The 18,098-nt window shown below is 43.2% G+C and overlaps 1 protein-coding gene and 1 non-coding gene across 3 annotated transcripts; both read left to right on the top strand.

Annotated features, from left to right (window-relative positions):
* Positions 1-7,427: 7,427 nt before the first annotated feature.
* On the top strand, positions 7,428-7,500 carry trnav-uac. Its single transcript has one exon. It is a non-coding gene; the product is annotated as a tRNA-Val (tRNA).
* A 2,899-nt stretch (positions 7,501-10,399) lies between these two features.
* On the top strand, positions 10,400-18,068 carry cstf2 (cleavage stimulation factor, 3' pre-RNA, subunit 2). 2 transcript variants are annotated; one of them, XM_036548316.1, is made up of 15 exons: positions 10,400-10,478; positions 10,907-10,985; positions 11,137-11,306; positions 11,905-12,041; positions 12,438-12,557; positions 12,853-12,975; positions 13,775-13,877; positions 13,980-14,042; positions 14,867-14,926; positions 15,529-15,676; positions 15,863-16,053; positions 16,463-16,587; positions 16,711-16,803; positions 17,273-17,407; positions 17,733-18,068. In XM_036548316.1, the coding sequence occupies exons 1-14, from the start codon at positions 10,400-10,402 to the stop codon at positions 17,393-17,395; spliced, it is 1,614 nt and encodes a 537-aa protein (XP_036404209.1). In that variant the 3' UTR covers positions 17,396-17,407; positions 17,733-18,068. The 2 variants fall into 2 exon arrangements, with proteins under 2 accessions (XP_036404209.1, XP_036404210.1); XM_036548317.1 differs by lacking the exon at positions 14,867-14,926.
* The last annotated feature ends 30 nt before the right edge of the window (positions 18,069-18,098 follow it).

Genomic DNA, 18,098 nt, shown 5'->3' with positions numbered 1-18,098 from the left:
TGCCTGTAAAGAAATATAAAATATAAGAAAGATAGAGGAAAGATTAAAAAACCCCACCTCCAGCAGTGACCTCTGACAGTAGTCTCTCTTCGATCCTCAACAAGACAAACCTGCCGTCTTTCTCTCTCTCTCTCACTCACTCACACACACATATGCACACTCACACTCACACACAAGCAATCCAGCCTGCTAATAATACACTACGCACACGATTCACCACTGCTCACTGTACTGCTTAAGTCCAGTCCACACCAGCCTTATTAACCACAATTTGCGCTTGGTCTTACTTCCTTAAAATTCTTGTCCCCACAACGATTTGCCACCCTTCTCATCATGTTTCTGCTTTCTTTGGATGCTTATAATCCCTCACAGATTTTTAATTATATGACAGCAAGTGATTTTCCATTCCATTCCTCTCTCTGCCACAGCTACTGGTCATGTGGTTTGAGTGGAGAGAACGCTTAGACACTGGAAGGTTGTACATTTGCTCCTAGTCTAAGTTTTACAATACTTTGGATATGGTCCTTCATTATATCTGCTTTGCACTCTTCTTTTAAGAGTTTGATTAGGAAAATGTGATATGCACTTGCATCTGACTAGTGTATTGTCAAGGGAACATATTTGTACATCAAACTGACCCAACAAGACCCATCCGACTAAATAAGCTCTGATCTAGGCTTGGACACAGCTTCCATTCCTTCATGACCTCACAGAAGGCAGACCTTGATCAGTGCCAACAAACTAGAACTCAGCCTGTCCAGGTTCAGCCTGTTGTGTTTCCGGGTTGGATCCTCCTCAGTTTTCACCAAACCACTTTGTGGGTATCGACCACTATTGCACCCTCACAGAACATCAGAAATTATAACAGAAATGCAACCTGTTTCTGAACACCACTCAGTTTCTGCTGGTGCAGGCCTGGTCTCTGTCCTTCTTGGGCTATTGAAACCTTCAGTCCTGGTTGTTCATCCTGTTGATGATACCGTAATCTTTCTTACAGTTGAAGTATGTGAACACTCACTTCTGGATTGCCAGTAGAGTAATTTGTGTTCTTGAACAAGCTATATGATAATACTGGTTTGAGAATACTGGTATCGTATTGCCTTTCCTACTCATGTAAAAAATTAACATCCCAAGGAGGATAGAATACATTTATTTACATTTACATTCATGCCATGCCTTCATTGCATCTATGGTCACAAGGATGACAGTGCTATAAGCTTAACGAAGCATATTACTTTTATTTCTTCCAAACATGGAATAAGTGTCATAAACAGTACTATATAAATACATATAGCACCATTTACGAGAACACACATCTCTTGTTGTTATACATATGTAAGTTATGTCTATGTGAGTTAAATGGGAAAGTTTAATATTCTTTTATCAAAGAATGAAAAGAACAGTCAATTATGAATATTAGTCTCAGTAAAATCAACCATTTCTGTAGTTGGCTTATGTCTTGACAACGTACTGATGTCAAGTTAAGATAATTCCTATAAAATTTGTATCTTAGGGCTATCACTCAATAGTGGTTGTTAGTCGGCAAAATGTGGAGATTTTAAGGTCTGGGTTATTTATTTATTTATTTATTTACTTACTTTATTTATTCACAGTTGCCAGAGACTACCCATTTTCAATCGATTAGTGTCATGACGGAGCCAATTTTGTCATGGTATACAGCTGCGCAACCAGGTGAACAGCGAAATCCAAAAGCCCAAGTAAGCGAATAGCCAACCTAAAGTAAATGCTCCTTGCGCCATACAATTGGGGTTCGTGTACGTAGTCAGCACCAGCGACATCGCGCCGCAGTCGATTGCATTATTTACAGACCCTAATTAGAACAGACACTCCTCCGCGGTCTTAATTCAAAATAGCAAATGTGAACGGGTGACACATATAGATGGGCAAGTAGGCACCTTCGTGCGCTGAAATTGCAATATAACCTTTTTTTTCGCGAAGAGGCAATGCAGATAAGGAAACCTGAATTCGAGGGGTTGAGAACGTAGTCTCTGCAAGGTCAAGCCAGGTAGCGGCAGCAGTCTGTCGAAGCTTTACAAAGGGCCGGAAAGCTCCGGCTCGCCTCTCAGAAGTAGCCTATATGCCATATTATAGACTCCTTTATCGAAACCATTCGTTTTCACCTTCATTTCTGTCGTAGACGTAAAAGCAATTAGCATATGAGTCTGTGTTTTACCATTTGCACTGCGCTGGTGTTTAAATAACTGAGATCAAATTACTCTTTAAGAATTATCATGCAGATCATCGTGTAAAAAAGATGTGAGCCTTTTTACAGTTTTAAACAGCGGCTACTATGGATTAGCAATAGGCTACAACAAATTCCCGACGAGGTCTGAACGTGACAGGTAAAGAGAAACGCGGTCATGAAAATAAACAAAACTCAAACCATGACCTATTTCTTCATTAGGCTCTCGAATGCAGCAAGCAGAGGCAACCCGCGGAGCGTGCCGCGGATACAGCGACAGAACCGTATTTGCCTTGAAATTCTACAGTTTAGCAGTATTTGTACTGTACTGGAGAAAGAGCGTTCAGGAAACAATAATGATTTTGTTTAAGAGCATGGGGTTATTCGGTAATAATATACAAGGACATTTCAACAACAGCGTAGGTACGTCAGCTAAAATATAGCCTAATTAAACTATAATCGTGAAAACCGAGGGTAAATACAAAATAATAGCAAAATATAACACAAACATGTGACAATAAAACGCGACAGTTTTTGAAACAAGCGTGGGCGAACAGAGCTCGATGGTCCGCGATCTACACGTTGCAGTGCTGTCCTGTCTTAAAGCTAGACATCGGAAATATCCAGGGGATCGCTGGACGACAGACAGAGCACAGCAGCGACCCTGATAGCGACCGGGCAGCGCGACGCCTCTTCAGAAATCGACAACGATGGAACACAGCAACGAGCCGCACCAGTAGCTAAACACCAAGGTTCCATCGCGTGCTTTTATTAATGGTCCAAATACTACTGACATTGGGCTATCCTCAGCGGCACCATTTCAGAATCTTTAAACGGGGCAAATGCCGTATGTTCGGCCAAAGAATACAGCTTCTCGGAAAAAAGTGTATTTGGAGGCCTATGAGCCACATTCCCGCGGCTGTCTATAGGACAAACTTATCCTGTCTCGCGTGTATTTTAGTACTTTGATGAGTTAATTTATTTACCTGCTTTGACTTAACGAGCTCTGCGTACTCTACGACTTATTAGGCCCGTCGAATTGCAGACATCACTGGAAGGGAATGAACCTACAGCGTTTTGCGATCGGTAAAACACCGTACAGTTAATTGGCCAATCATCGCTGTTAGCCTACCGGTAGATGAAAGAAATACTACACACGTTCAGTATTGTGACTGGAGGGACTAAATACCCCATGTATTAAGCCCAATTATCGTTTGTGGATGCAAATTATGTAAGCAAATTGCTTGGCACAGTTACCATTAGTCAGTAGTCGGATTCGGTACATGAACATACCTAAACTGCAGCGCGGTGACAGTTTAATAAAATGAATTTTAATAATATGGCCAAACTCCGAAGAAACGAAAAACTACCAAAGCCTACCCTAGACAGTTTGTGTGTAAACTACAATTGGTTTAAAGAAGTTGCATTTTCTTTGTATATCTTTACTAACGGAAACAATATAGCGATATGTGTTTTGTGGAATTATAAGTACAAGGAGCCTCACGCAGATCTCGACTCTTGAGTAGGTTCGTAAATGGCAAAAGTATTCACCACAACAGCACCCCGCTGTTGGCTGCATGCAGGCCTTCTAACTTCGATGTACCAAATATTAGGCTAGTGTAAAGTTTAAAGAGTTTGACAACGGTCCTCCATTACGTTGTCAAATGCCCCTTTAATACCCCTCACTCGCCAGCAGCGCCTTTGTTATTAGTAATGGCATGGTATCGTTCCGCCTTACCTTGAGCACCAAACTGCTCTCGTGCGACTTTGGACTGGAGCTTTGGGCCACAAGACTGAGCGGGGACGGCGAGTTGTGAGACTTTCGTTTCGGTTTTCGAACACGATTTTAGAGAGAAATAAATCCGGGGTGAAATTTGGGCTTCTCCTCGCGATCTTCCATCATTGCCACTTTCAGACCGCAGCAGCTGGAGACCAAATCGCGCACCCTGGGTCCTAAAGCCGGCGCTGTCTTCTCTACAGGTGAATACATGCAGGTTGCATGCTTATTAAGACGACGCGTATGTTTGTCACGAATTATGCATTTCTTTTTCCCATCATTCACAGTCGTTCTTGTGCGCTGATTCTTCGTTTTTAATACCACAGTATATAATATATGTCCATAAATAGGAAACACTGAAGGGGGACATAGAGCATTTATTAAATGATTCATCTGCCATACGTCTTGGCAGACAGGCTGAAATCTAGGTTCCCAGGCTTAAATGCACCTAACGGCCTGAAGAAATAATATGGCCAACTTTGTTCTTCTAGCGGTAATTTCCGTACACCTCGCAGCTTAACCATTCCCGTTTCGTAAACTTTAGACTTTATATTGAAAAAGAACGTGTTCTGCCGGTGACTACACCTATGCATTTCATACAGCACTAGCCTAAATGGTTGTGCTATCGTTAATTTGAATAACTAATGTGAGGGAATGCTTTGCTCTGGCAGTTCTGAGCGGTTTGAGCCGATTAAATAATTGGATACATTGCTCATTTCATGTAATTGCATGCTCCTGTTTGAAAATAAATCATCTTAGTGATTGTACAGTCAAAACACACGTGTCAGTCAGAGAAGCACGCATTTACCACTGGCAACTGTATTACCTCACTTAACCCTGGTGAAATAAAAGGAAAGAGATTCTGAAAGAGTGTGCCTCTGCACAACCTTTGGAAAGAAGAGTTATGATTGCATTGAATGTATGAACCTTGTGCTTCTGCTTGAAGAAATCACTTAATGAACCATCCATCTTGGGCTCGTATTGTCTCAGTAGGTGAAAACACATATTCTGGCCCACACGAATTCAGAAACGGTTAGCGTGTCCCTTTATTCTGAACGTCACCAATTACAGATCGAGGAGTGGACGACCCACATGCAAGTATCCCAATTAATCTAAAATTTTGTCGTTTGTCTTCACCTAGGCCCTATTCCACAACAGATCATGTAGACGATGTAGATGTTAATCTTAAATTCAAGGTTCACGGGCTCCCGAAATCTTATTTTGACGGTATGTTGTGCACATTCTCGGATAGCACTGCCATCTTACAAAGAAGTAGGCCTACATGTTGGTAAGGTGGTTATAATGTTTCTTACCCTGCGTGTTACGCATTGGTAAGAAACATTATAACAAATACTAAAGTCTACACATAAGCAATACATCTAATATTTCAATAGCCTATATAACATACTTTTGCTCGTGTGTATGATATCTTTTTCCAAGTATATTAGTGTAGCCTACCAATGCGTTACAAATTTAGGTACTTCCTTCTCAGCTTTGCGCATCAAGCAATCATTTATAGCCGAGAGATGCTTGATAGATGCCAAGCTTTGTATAACACTTAATCCTTTTCAGCCAATATTACTTTTTTGGTGTATGCATTTGTAGGCCTGTTTAGGCGTAGCCTAAACGTCAACTAAGAGGCGTCTGCGCCACCCTCATGAGAATCAAGGTAATATCAGCTGAACCTGCTGATTAGAAAACACCCATCTCTTTCACTGCAGCGTTAGCTAGCCTTGTGCCAGAGGGTGTGTCGAGTAACTCCTGTTGTGCCGTGTTCCTCTCAATCCTGGCAACGCAACAGAAGCTGGAACACGTTTTACACTTCCTGACGTTTTCCGTCATCAACACTTGTGTGGTGCTCCCACAAACATAAGCTTCAGACTTGCATTATTTAAATATTTATTTGCAGATCATAGGCTACGCATCTGAAAAATAGCACGACCCTCGAGGTTCCCCTTTTCAAGTATACTCAATTCAGTGTGTGAAGTCAAATTGCAATCTTGCTTGCTCGCTAGCTGGCTACCACGTAGGTTTAGCCTTTTCATGCAAATTAAATTCCATTGAATTCCAAAACAATATACGTTAACCATTGGCACATCAGAAATTAACCGCGTTGGTTAGCTACTTGGCTATAAACATTAGCTAAAGTTTTTGTCATTCGCCTGTAGTCATAAAATCCAAAAACGGAAGCCTTCTGAAGTGGAGAGTGGCTAAAAAAGTAACTGGAGAAGGTGGGCCTATTCTTCCGATATTGGCTGAATCTAATTTCAAACACGAAAAAGCGCTACTCCACCTGAGAACGAACATTACCGCTACATATCCGGCCGATGCTTGGAGTCCTGTAAAACAAGACAAAACTTAACGGGGAACGGGGTTTTCGACGGCATTTAATATGGGCTCAAGAAGAGTCAGACAGCAGGATGGCAACTACAGCCGTACTTTTACCACCTGCCTGATTCCTGTCCATTTCATCTGACAATCCTTATTCGAAAATCGGTCTCCATTTCAAGGGAAAGGTGGGCGCAGTGAGCCAGCTAACGCAATTTTATGAAATAAGTTGATAGCAAGTCCAGAAAAGCAAATACAAAAACATCGAAGTGCAAATCGATGCTTATGTGTTCATCTTAAGTTATCAAACTGGCTATGCAGGTAGTTAAACCAGGAACCCTTTAAATATAAGTTATACAGACGTCCGAAGGTGTGTTATACCGATGTAGGTAGTTAACGTTACTATTCGAGTAATCTGGTTTGTTAACAAATGACTTCCAAGTGAAAGGCACGTGTAGAGTGGGTCCAGCTAGCTATTTAAGACCTCTGACTACCACCAGGAAAGTGTTTACTTATACATTTAATCAAATAAACCGTGTCTGGAGAATACATTGACACTCAATTTTCCGGTAAGGTTTCTTTGAATACTCAATATCTTGCGCGTTTGCAAGCTAGGTGGTTTAACTTCTGCCGGACATCGGACTACGTTTTAGCCAACTAGCTATACGTAGTTATCCAGCAATTGCCTTCAACTCTGTCCAGTGTGACGCAACTTATGGTTCTTTTCCAGTTAAAATCTCTCCTATGTCACTGCTCTAGGGATATAATATTAAGGTAACTACATTTTCCGTGTTACATCAAATTTTCAGTTGGAAACTCCAAAGGCAAGATAGTTCGCATGTTTCTGGCTAGCCTGTAATCATTAAGTTAGTTCAGATGGGTAGACTAGCTCGCTTTCTTGAAGCTGACACGGCAGCAAACGAGTGAAGCTGCTAGTAATAACATCAACAGCTGAATACGTAAATAGCTGGCTGGCATATGCAGAACCGAGTGATAGTATCAAGATTGTAGGTACTGAAGTTTAAAACTGTAAATTACACAAACAGGATCAAGGTTTTTTTTTGGAAAGTATCGTAACATTATTGTCATATGGCTTGTAAGTGAAAGGTGAAGGCATGTGGTTCCATAGTGTAGTGGTTATCACGTCTGCTTTACACGCAGAAGGTCCTGGGTTCGAGCCCCAGTGGAACCATGAGTTTTTTTTTTCCCGCTTTCCTTTGGTTTTCGCCTGCACCCAAATGTTCACAATCCATGGATCAGTACGACAATGAATCATAGCAGTTGCACTAAAACTGAAAGTGCAAGGTTTGGCTTGAATTTCGTGTGGACTGGCCTCATATTTGCGCCCCCTTGTGTTTAATGATGGGTAAAAATGGTGACATGAATTATTAAGGTTTACGTCTATAAATCTCAATGGTATGAGAAATAAGTGACTTTAAGGGAAGTCTTGAGGGGTGGGGACGGGCAGGAAATACTACACATTGTCCTCAGACAAAACAAGTGGGTCTTACCATATGCAAAAAAGTAAAAATCAATGGATGTCACAGGGCCTGAAATTAATATCTCACAATCCTTTACATGCTGCTAAATTTGCCTTTGCGGGGGCGGCATTCAGGATCCCTCTGCATAGAACATGATAGACACAATCAGTCTGTGAAGAAGGTTCTGCACAGATGCACTGACAATAAAAATGCATTAATCTGTTAGTAAGGTCATGACAATGAGAATGACTTGGTAAAACGTATGAGCCAGTTTGATACCCAATTGTGAACAAGTAAAATTCTATGCAATATAATACCAGGCTTACCCTTTTACCCATTACTGTCTCATTCTTGTCCTTTTAGGGCAAACCATAACATGCCAACCTTACTAACTCTTATCATACTACCCATGTTTCACTTGTACCTTACAACATTTGCCCAACCAAACTAATATGTAAATCTGCTCTACTACATAATAGAAGCCTTGTCACACAATACCATACCTCAAAAAACAGTTAGATGAAATATACGTTTCACATGTTGCAGTTTTATAGTGTAAAAAGTGCATTCATATGCAAACAGTGTCCCCTAAAACATATCTTTCTATATTTAGGCTGTTAATATTAAATGTCTTGCTAGAAATAGAATAATTAGAATGACAGAAAGCACAGTGTTTTGGCTGTGTTTTGTGTTTTTCTTCTTTCTTCTTTCATCATTTTTTTTTCCATGAGATATTCTTGACAGCCATGCCTGATTTTGTTCAGATATGGCACCCTTATTGGTGATAGTGTGGAGATGTGTTAAAATACTTTTTTGTATGAATTCTATGTACAGTTTAGCTGCCGGACACAATTTTTACACATCAGTTTTTTTTTTCAAAGAATTAATTCCTGTCACATTTGGTCCATGTGTATGTCATGGATTGTTCATGGCTATACACTGCTTCTCATGGCTATTGGGCCCTGGCCACCTTCAGCCACACACTGTATAGTCACAAAATGATTTTACATAACATTTCAGAGCATTGCTTGCCTTGGCTCATGTATTGCCCAGAGTACCTTGATAATTGTAAAGTACATTGCCCTAAGTCATGAGTCTCACCCATTACAGTATCCAAATGTGGTTTTGTCAAACATGGCAGTGACATCTGAAAACATTAACTCATTCAGCTCACATTTGGCACACTTATCAGTTATGATATCTAGATCTGTGAAACATTTTTTGCAATAGATCTTTGTGCCTGATCATTCGCCCTCACTTCACCATCCTGAAAACCACCAGTTACAGCTGCATTGAATATGGATGAAAGTTAAGTGTATAATTTCGATAATGGAAAGGTTATTTTTTTTTTGCATTACTTGCATTATGTCATATTTACATTGATTGCATTGAAAATTTTTGATGGACTTTTTTGAGTTAATGACTGCATTATAAAGCATGTCTAATATTCAGGGACTGCATTACTAGTTACTTAACTGACTAATTATTGAAAATAAGTCATCTTGGATGGATTTATGTTTTTGTCTGCATAAATTTAAATATGTATTGTATGCTAGTCATTTTTAAACAGGTGAGTCAGAAATGCCTTCATTGTTAGTGCTTAATTATAAAATAAAAACAATAAATGTTTTATAAATGTTTTTTAAATATAAATATGTCATTCCCTATTAGAAATGTTAAAAAAGATGCCAAAAATGTCTGCATGCAGGCATATCAGCCAGCAATATTGACCTCAGATTTAGATTGATAACTATGTGACAGGGGGTGACCAGGCTAATTCTTTAGTCTGCCACCACTTCCAACAGAATCGTAATGCTGAGATTTGAGCTGGTTTCAGTGATGAAGGTTCTAATCTCTATCATTGACCGCTTCATCTTTTTTTAAAGTCTCCAGGGCAACAGCTGATTCAAGTCATTTCCTGAGTGTTTGCCATCTGTCCAAAATCCCTTTTTGTACTTCTAGCTAGAAGATAAGGCAGTCCTATAGTATTTGGATATGTTTCAGCCTGGTCCGTAAAGTACACTCTGTCAGGGTCTAGTCTTTGCATTGATTATGGTTTCTTTTACAATCCACACTTCTTCAGAGGAAATCGCAGATACCACTTTTAATATAAAAATCATTAACCACAGTGATAAAAAGTCAGTCTAATGAAAATCTCAGTAGAGCGCCATTTTCTGCAGGATGGGTAAGAGAATACTCAAACACAACCCTTAACAGTACGATCGAACAGGCAGCAAGCCAACTGTAATTCTAGACCTGAGCACCAATGCCCAGACTCCCAGATTTGGTTGACACACTATCGCAATCATAACATAAGCCTTCTCAATATCAAAACGCACAGCTGTTAGCACTTCCTTTGACGAGATGCAAGTTCAAATTAGGCCTTCAACTCATTAATGATGTAGAAAGGGAGGTTTCAATGTTTGACCGTTGCAACTAAACATTTTCTCCCTAAATTAAACAGAACAATGGCTCCCTAAAGGTAACGCTTTCCCAGCCCAAAGCCCAGCTTCAACTCGTGTTTCACTGGAATACAACTCCCATGGCCACACTCTGCGCACTGGTTGTAGTCAGGATACAACAGAAAGTTGTTCCGGTTCACTGTTCAACATGGCGAATCTAGCGGCAGCAGTTGTTGCTGCAGCGGGAAGGGATCCGGCTGTTGATCGTTCTCTGCGCTCTGTCTTTGGTAAGTTTGAATGACTAGCAGGCTGTACCAATTCACATTTGAGTACAGTATACGGGAGAGTAGAAGTTATTGCAACGATGGCTAGGTAGCGTACATTAGGTACTAGGCGGTAGGCGAATGAGACTAGATAGCGCGTCGAGTGTAATGTGTCTGCTTGAACTAAGAGATGCCTAACTACAACTAAATTTACTAGATCTAGCTGATAGCTAGTGTTCATTAATTAGGACTGATCTGGCTGGCAAGCTACTTTGGCAGTTAGCTGACTGGATACATTTGCTGTTTGCAGTGCTGTTTGTATGCGAACATTTGATACATTCACATCTGAAAGCGTTCGTCTTGGTTTGCTTCTGTTCGTTCAGACAGGGATGATATATAACCAACAATATAAACCAATGCCAAACAATATGCTAACCTATTATTTCTCATAGTGGGAAACATTCCATATGAAGCTACAGAGGAGCAACTAAAGGACATCTTTTCAGAAGTCGGGCTGGTTGTCAGTTTCAGGTACGCGGCGTAAAGTCACCGGAATGTTATCAGTATTCAGGTTTAATTAAAGAATACACCTTTGAATTACTGGTCACTGTAAGTACCTCGTCATGATCTGAGTATAAACGTGGCTACTGTAGTATATTTAAGATCCCCTGCTTTTTTTCAGGTTGGTGTATGACAGAGAAACGGGGAAACCTAAGGGCTATGGCTTCTGCGAGTACCAGGACCAAGAGACGGCCCTTAGTGCCATGCGGAACTTGAACGGGCGAGAGTTCAGCGGAAGAGCCCTGCGGGTGGACAATGCTGCCAGCGAGAAGAACAAGGAAGAGTTGAAGAGTATGCCAGTTTGTGCCATTCACAAACAAGGGCTGGGCTGATAATATGGAGGCTGTTTGATTAAACAGCAGTGTGGTGTAGTGGGAAGGGGTAGGGCTTGAATATCCATCTGTGTAAATTGGCAAAACTGTAAGACACTATAAATCGCTCTGGATTAAGGATTAAGGATATCTTTATTATCCCAGAGGGGTAATTTTTTGTACAGCCAGCAGTATCGACACAACAATAATAAATAAATAATAAACACAAAATAAAAACAACATAAAAATCCCACTGGGTAAAGGACGGTGACTACAACATAAAAATCACATTGAGTTATTTAGAAGGCCAATGGCGGCCGGGACAAATGAGCTCTTAAATCTGTTTGTCCTGCATGTTGGCAGTTTGTATCTGCGGCCAGACGGAAGCAACTTGAACCCTTTGAACAAGGGGTGGCCAGGGTCAGCCAGCATTGACTGGGCCTTCTTCAAAGTCCTGACCTTGTACAGGGATAAGAGTGTCTACTAAATGACAATAATGTAATGTGCGTAATATAAAACACTGCCTTTCTTTGCCCTCAGATTAACCCAGACCTTAATTTTGCTGTGTTTGGCCTCAGGTTTGGGCACAGGTGCTCCTGTCATTGAGTCCCCATATGGAGACAGCTGTCAGCCTGAAGAGGCTCCAGAGTCCATCAGCCGTGCAGTGGCCAGCCTGCCTCCGGAACAGATGTTTGAACTCATGAAGCAGATGAAAGTGCGTATGATCACTCCAGCTCAGAAGCAGTGTCTTAGCTGATCGGGGGCTTGCATTAATGTTATTACAATATCTGGAAAATTGGTACTGGGAAATACAAGTTCTAGGCAACACAGTGAAATAAAGGTTATTTTTTACTGGTGGATAGGTGGTGATGCTTCTATAGGTAGTAATGTGATTCCCTGCATCTTACTTATTCTTGATCAGTTATCAACAATTCAGAACACCACATGATGTGCTGAGCTCTGATTCCTTAATCAGTAATTGGAAAAATGCACTGTACGAGACAGCAGTTTGGGGTCTCTTCCTCATCTAACTCCTAAGTGTAAACTGACATGAATTGAAGCACCATATCAGTCCATGATCCAGTGTGCGTTTTGTCCATGTGATCCCCAGCTGTGTGTACAGAACAGCCCCCAGGAGGCCAGGAACATGCTGCTGCAGAACCCTCAGCTGGCCTACGCTCTGTTGCAAGCCCAGGTCGTCATGAGGATCGTCGACCCCGAAATCGCCCTGGTGAGACTGGCTCCGCCATTTCCCTGCGTATAAGTGGCTCCTAATCGGAGGGCAGTTGATGCAAAGGCGAGAGTTGGAGTTGGTTTTGAAGACCACAGGTGAAATACACAGATGTTAGGGGCATAGAGGGGAGTCCAATAAAAATTGCAATCATCAGGCTTTGCTTGTTCCAGACATTTCACTGATTGGACTTTTTTTTCCAGTTAGACCAAGTTTTATGGTTTACTATTAAACTATTTTTAGCACAATCTGGGACAGTGATGCTAATTTTTATGTTTCCACGCATTTTGTCCAGAAAATGCTCCACCGACAGACGACAGTCCAGCCACTCATCCCCAGCAGTCAGGCCGGGGTTGTCCCAGTCCCCAGCCAGCCTCTATCCCAGCCCAACATCCCAGCCTCCCAGCCACAGACCATGGTGAGCGCCTGCCTGACCCCCCCCATAAGGTCACACGCACCACACCTTCTGCTAGATACTCTCCTGAGGGTGTTCATTACATAACTGTTTTACAGACCATTTGCATTATTGGCATTTAGCAGATGCTCTTATAAATTCTCAGACTTACATGAGTTAAATTTTTTTTACATGTTATCCAGTTATACATCTGGATATTTACTGAGGCAATTTTGGGTTAAGTACCTTGCCCAAGTGTTCAACAGCAGTGCCGCAGTGGGGAATTGAACCAGCAGCCTTTTGGTTACGAGTCCTACTCCTCACCACTATGCTACACTGCCACCCCTCTCATTTAGTAGGCAGATGCCCCACATGACTGCATTGTACACTCTGGGGAAACACATTCAAGGCCTCCTCATGTGGCTAATTTACCTTGTTGGAAAGGTTATTATGGATTTTTTCTGCAAGTTAAATTTTATGCATTTTTGTGATCTCTGAAAATCTCTTGCTGTCAAGAAGTTGTGTAATGCTCTGTCTCATTCCTGAACTCTGGTGCATCTGAGTTTGGTGTTCTCACACGGTCACTACGAGCCTGTGTCTGGTGTGTTATTTGAATACGAAGACAGTTGCCTATTCTGCCATTAGGTCTCATGAGTCCAACAATGCCACAGCATAAACTGTCAGGGCTTTCAAACAGTCAGTATTGTAACTGGCATCTGCATTAAATTTAGCAAAGACTTAAAGAGCATTACTGGTGCAGTCTTGGCGGATGCTCTGATTACCCTCCTTGTTTTCGTCACATCTGTGTTTGCGTTGTGTTCAGCCTGGCATGCATGTGAACGGAGCCCCCCAGATGATGCAGCCCCCTCAGATGGTGGGCGGGGTGGCAGGACCGATGCCAGGACAAGGGCCGATGGGACCTGCAGGTGAGGGGGTCTAATATCCATGGCTTTTCAGCCACTCATCTTCTTTAATGGGAGGAGCCAGTAGAGCACTAGCCAGTTATTGTGTCTGTTGTTTTTCCACAGTTGGAATGCAGCCCCAGATGGGCATTCCCCAGGGAGGGCCTGTTCCCATGGACAGAGGCCAAGGTAAAGAAATGAAGGTTTTTTCCACCGTTTTTTGGGTTATGGACTTTGTTTTTTGGTGTATGGGTTTCAAACAATGCTAATAGCAGAAATAAAGAATTTTGTAAAATATATAATTTGCTTAGAAGTGGATCATGCTTCAGCTTAGTATTATATCAACAGCTTGGGATATTTATAACATATCACGTTTTATTGGAGAGGTTTGTGATTCTCTTGGAGAAATGCATGATGTCTTTACACAGGGGTGAAAAAAGAGTACATGTGTTCTTAGAGGATATTTTAACTGTGTAGGTCCGAACCATGTGGTGACAAATAAAAGTTAATTTTTTAAGCCTTTCCACACTGTGAAAACCTCTGTTGCAAACCATTGTCTGTCAAAACCTCTGTGGTAAGTTTCATTCAAGATATGCTCTCTTCTCTTTGGGATGGTGATGTAGTGCTCATATGTTGTGCTCTCTGCGTCTGTGTGCCAGTGTGTGGCTTTACACTTGGGGTTCAGATGAAAACAGTCCCCCACTCCTCTTGCTTGTTTCGTTTCTCCCTGTTCTCTCTCTTCTGTTGCTACTCTTGGTGACCACTGAGGGGCAGTGTGAGCCCAATGTCTGCTCTGTCGAAGCACATCTTCAGACCAGCCAGCTCACAAGCCTTCTTTCCTCACAAGCTTTGTGAATGTAATAGAGGTGATGGGGACCCGCCCCTAAAGTGTTGATTTGTATTGGAGAATTTCAAACCCAAGTGTGAAGTCCCTGGTAATGGCAACCAGCAGAGGCAATGCTCTGCTGTTTCTGAGCCCTGTCTCCTCTTTTCTTTATTTCCTGCGCACCCAGGAAACCCTCAGCATTCTCCTGTAGGATCCTCAGGGCAGGCTGCTATCGAACGGCCACAAGGTATCACTAGTACACCCTGGTCCTGGCCTGCAGAGGGCCAGCCAATCAAACTTACAGGCTAGCAACAATCAGTAGGACTGGGCCCTCTGATGAAGCCTGTTTGTTTTTTTTCCAGTGTTTAATGTTAGACATACAGCGTCCCTTGTTATAAGGTTTTAAAGTCATATCCTGACATTCTGGTCGGGTCAAGAGGTCTTATCTTCACCTTCTGTTGAAATGCCTGGCCTGTTGCCTGTTCAGATGCTCCATTAGCATCAGCCAGAGATAGGTAGGAAGAAGGAAGTCTGATCATTTCCTTCGCGTTCACAGTATCTGCCTGCCTTCAGAAACCTGTTCCGTCAGACCCAATGGAAGGTATGCTCATAGTGGTGCAACCAGCCAAGGACAGTGCTTGCGTGCGAGGCAGGATCTTAGCGTTCTGTGTGTGCCTATATTCCTGCTCTACTGTCTCCTACTCTCCTTCCTTCCTTCCTCTGTCGGTGTCGTGATAGTGAGCTCGTGTGTTGTTGTGCTGTGTTAGTGCGTGTCGTCCCCCGCCCCCCCCCTGTATTCTGCACCAGCTGGCGGTACCACGTCGCTCATGTGGCTGGCTCTTTCCGCAGTACCCATGGCAGACCCGCGGGCGCCCATGCGCGGAGGTGTCCCTCCAGGGCCCTCTGTGGTGCCCCCCAGAGGCCTGCTGGGAGATGGCCCCAACGACCCACGCGGCGGCACTCTGCTCTCAGTCACGGGGGAGGTGGTGGAGCCAAGGTAAGGGACAAAACGAACCGAAGCCTCCGACGCTGATGCGCCAAGCAGGATGAACAATAAACCGTGCAGAGCCAAACCGCAGGTCACAGTGATTGATGGGTGGTCTGTGTTACACTGGTTAATCCGTTGTTTGTGTGTGTGCGCGCGTGTGCGTGCGTGTGTGTGCGCGTGTGTGCGTGAAATCAGCCGAGGCTTCATGGGGGCTCCGCCGCACCAGGGCCCGCCCATGCACATGAGCCATGTTGGGAGCGGGCCACCTCCTGACATGCGGGGACCCCATGACATGAGGGGAGGCCCCATGGTTGAGCCCAGAGGCATGATGGGAGAGCCCAGAGGACCCATGATGGAACAGAGAGGACCTCCCATGGAAGCTAGAGGTAAGAGGAGGAAACAGGAAGGGATCTCACGGCCCTGTGTAAGCCTTAGGGTAAGCCACTCTTGGTATTAGGGAGCTGTCAAAACAATTGGTCCTCTTCGTAAGGTTTGCAATTTGCGCTGCATTAACCCATTTTAACTACATCTTGTCATTGTTGTAAGTTGTTAATTACGATTGCTAAAGTGACAAATTTTCTTTAGGAACTTCAGGAACTTTAAGTTGTAATTACAGTGTGTGCTTAATTTCTTTCTGTTCCGCCCACATTTTTTTGTCTGGTACCTAAGATGATGCAACGATGTCTATTACTTTCTCTGCTGTTCCTGGCTTATGCAGTGACACTAAACATGCGTCACACCCAGAACTTGAAGAGGTAATTTTAGTCATTTATGGCACGCTGTGTCCTTGTTTAGCTCCCATCCCCGGCGCTCGTGACCCCAGAGCGGTGGAGACCCGCAGTCTTGACGCCAGGGGTCCTGTGTCAACCCAGAGAGTTCCCATGGCAACCGGAATGCAGGGCCCAGGCCAGCACACTATGGTAGCTAATGTTTGACCACCCTTTCTCAATCTGCACCATTGTGGGGTCAGTTTTTGGTGACCGTGTAAACAACTGCCATTGTGTGTGTGTGTCTGTGTGTCTGTGTGCGTTTGTTCGTTCCAGCAGGCCCCTGGCCTCTCAGGTGTTCCCCAGACAGGAGGAGGAGGAGGCTTCAGCCCTGGACAAAGTCAGGTCACCTCTCAGGACCATGAGAAAGTGAGTGCAGCTCTCAATAGGATGGGCTTGTGACAGGGTTCTTATTTGCTTTCCAAACCTGTGTCGTTAGTACTGTGGTAATTGCTGGAAAATTGTGACCAGCGTTTGTCTTTTGTCAGACACATTGATAAACAAAGCAAAAATCAGCATAGTTTCTGTTGTCAGACAAGAACAACAAGTGTAGCAGGTGTTCATGTAATGCCTCAAGCTCAGGGGAATGTTGGCCAAAGAAATTGCAAACAGAGAGAGAGCCTTTGCTTAAACATCTCCATGTTCCAATATGAAGCCATTTCAGCACTTGCATTTCATTATCAGCATGTGAACCCGAGCCATATGTTGTCTGACTGTGTTTGTAGAGGCACGGTGTTGCAAGGTGCCAGACTCAGATGCATCTTCCCAGTGTCTGTCTCTGCATTAAGTGCCCGCATTGTCTCTGCTCGCCCCCCCCCCCCCCCCCCCCCCGGTCCAGGCTGCCCTGATCATGCAGGTGCTGCAGCTGACCCCAGAACAGATCGCCATGCTGCCGCCGGAACAGAGGCAGAGCATTCTCATCCTGAAAGAGCAGATCCAGAAAACGGCAGGGGCACCCTGAGAGCCGAAGGAGGTGCAGTGAAACTCAATTCTGTGTGTTTTGGGCATTATGAGCGATTTGGAGGCGAGCTGTATTGGATTGAGTCAAGTCAGTTATGCTTGTGTTATTAATGTGTGACCCTTCTCTGATTGTTCTAGTCAGGAGGTGGTAATTTCGGTATTTTCATACCCACTCCTCCCACGCTGTTGTCAATTTATGGCATCAGCAACTGTTTTTTTCCCTTCATTACTGTGGTACAAAAAAAGAAGCAAAAGCAGTTAAAGGTGAAAGAAAGCTTTTTTTTTTTTAATCTGTGGAGAAAACGGTGTCAAATGTCTTTTTTTTTTTTTTTTGACAGGACTGTTTGCTGTGGCCCTCCTGCGGTTGGCATTTGCTTAGTGTTGTGTTGGCAGGGAAACGTGCGTACATATGAGGCATAGTTTCTCACTTTTAAGATGTGTTTTTATAGCTGTCATTTGTTTTTAATTGTATTTGGTTTCATTTTGGAGGGGCTGGATCAGGTGCTACGAGTGTCAGAAAGATAGTGGGAAGATGCCCCTCTTTGAAGAGCAACAGTGTAGGAGAGAACACCTTGTGAAGACCTGTTGACCCTGCAGTGTGGTTATGGGGCAGGCTTAACCCCAGCGCTTGCTGCCTTACCTGTCGAATTAGGTATTGCACAGTCTTTCTGTACATTTCATTTTACAAATAGAAACTGTAGTTG

The sequence above is a fragment of the Megalops cyprinoides genome, chromosome 16, assembly GCF_013368585.1.
Source record: "Megalops cyprinoides isolate fMegCyp1 chromosome 16, fMegCyp1.pri, whole genome shotgun sequence".
Classification (NCBI taxonomy): domain Eukaryota; kingdom Metazoa; phylum Chordata; class Actinopteri; order Elopiformes; family Megalopidae; genus Megalops; species Megalops cyprinoides.
The sequence above is the reverse complement of the archived record's forward strand: the minus strand, read 5'-3'. Positions and strand labels throughout refer to the sequence as shown.

What these genes read in the sequence shown, in the direction of transcription:
- cstf2 (XM_036548316.1), top strand. Translation starts at nt 10,400, where the DNA reads ATGGCGAATCTAGCGGCAGCAGTTGTTGCTGCAGCGGGAAGGGATCCG. An exon ending in CCTCCCAGCCACAGACCATG is followed by an intron (nt 12,976 to 13,774) that starts GTGAGCGCCTGC and finishes CGTTGTGTTCAG; the next exon opens with CCTGGCATGCATGTGAACGG. An exon ending in GGGGAGGTGGTGGAGCCAAG is followed by an intron (nt 15,677 to 15,862) that starts GTAAGGGACAAA and finishes GCGTGAAATCAG; the next exon opens with CCGAGGCTTCATGGGGGCTC.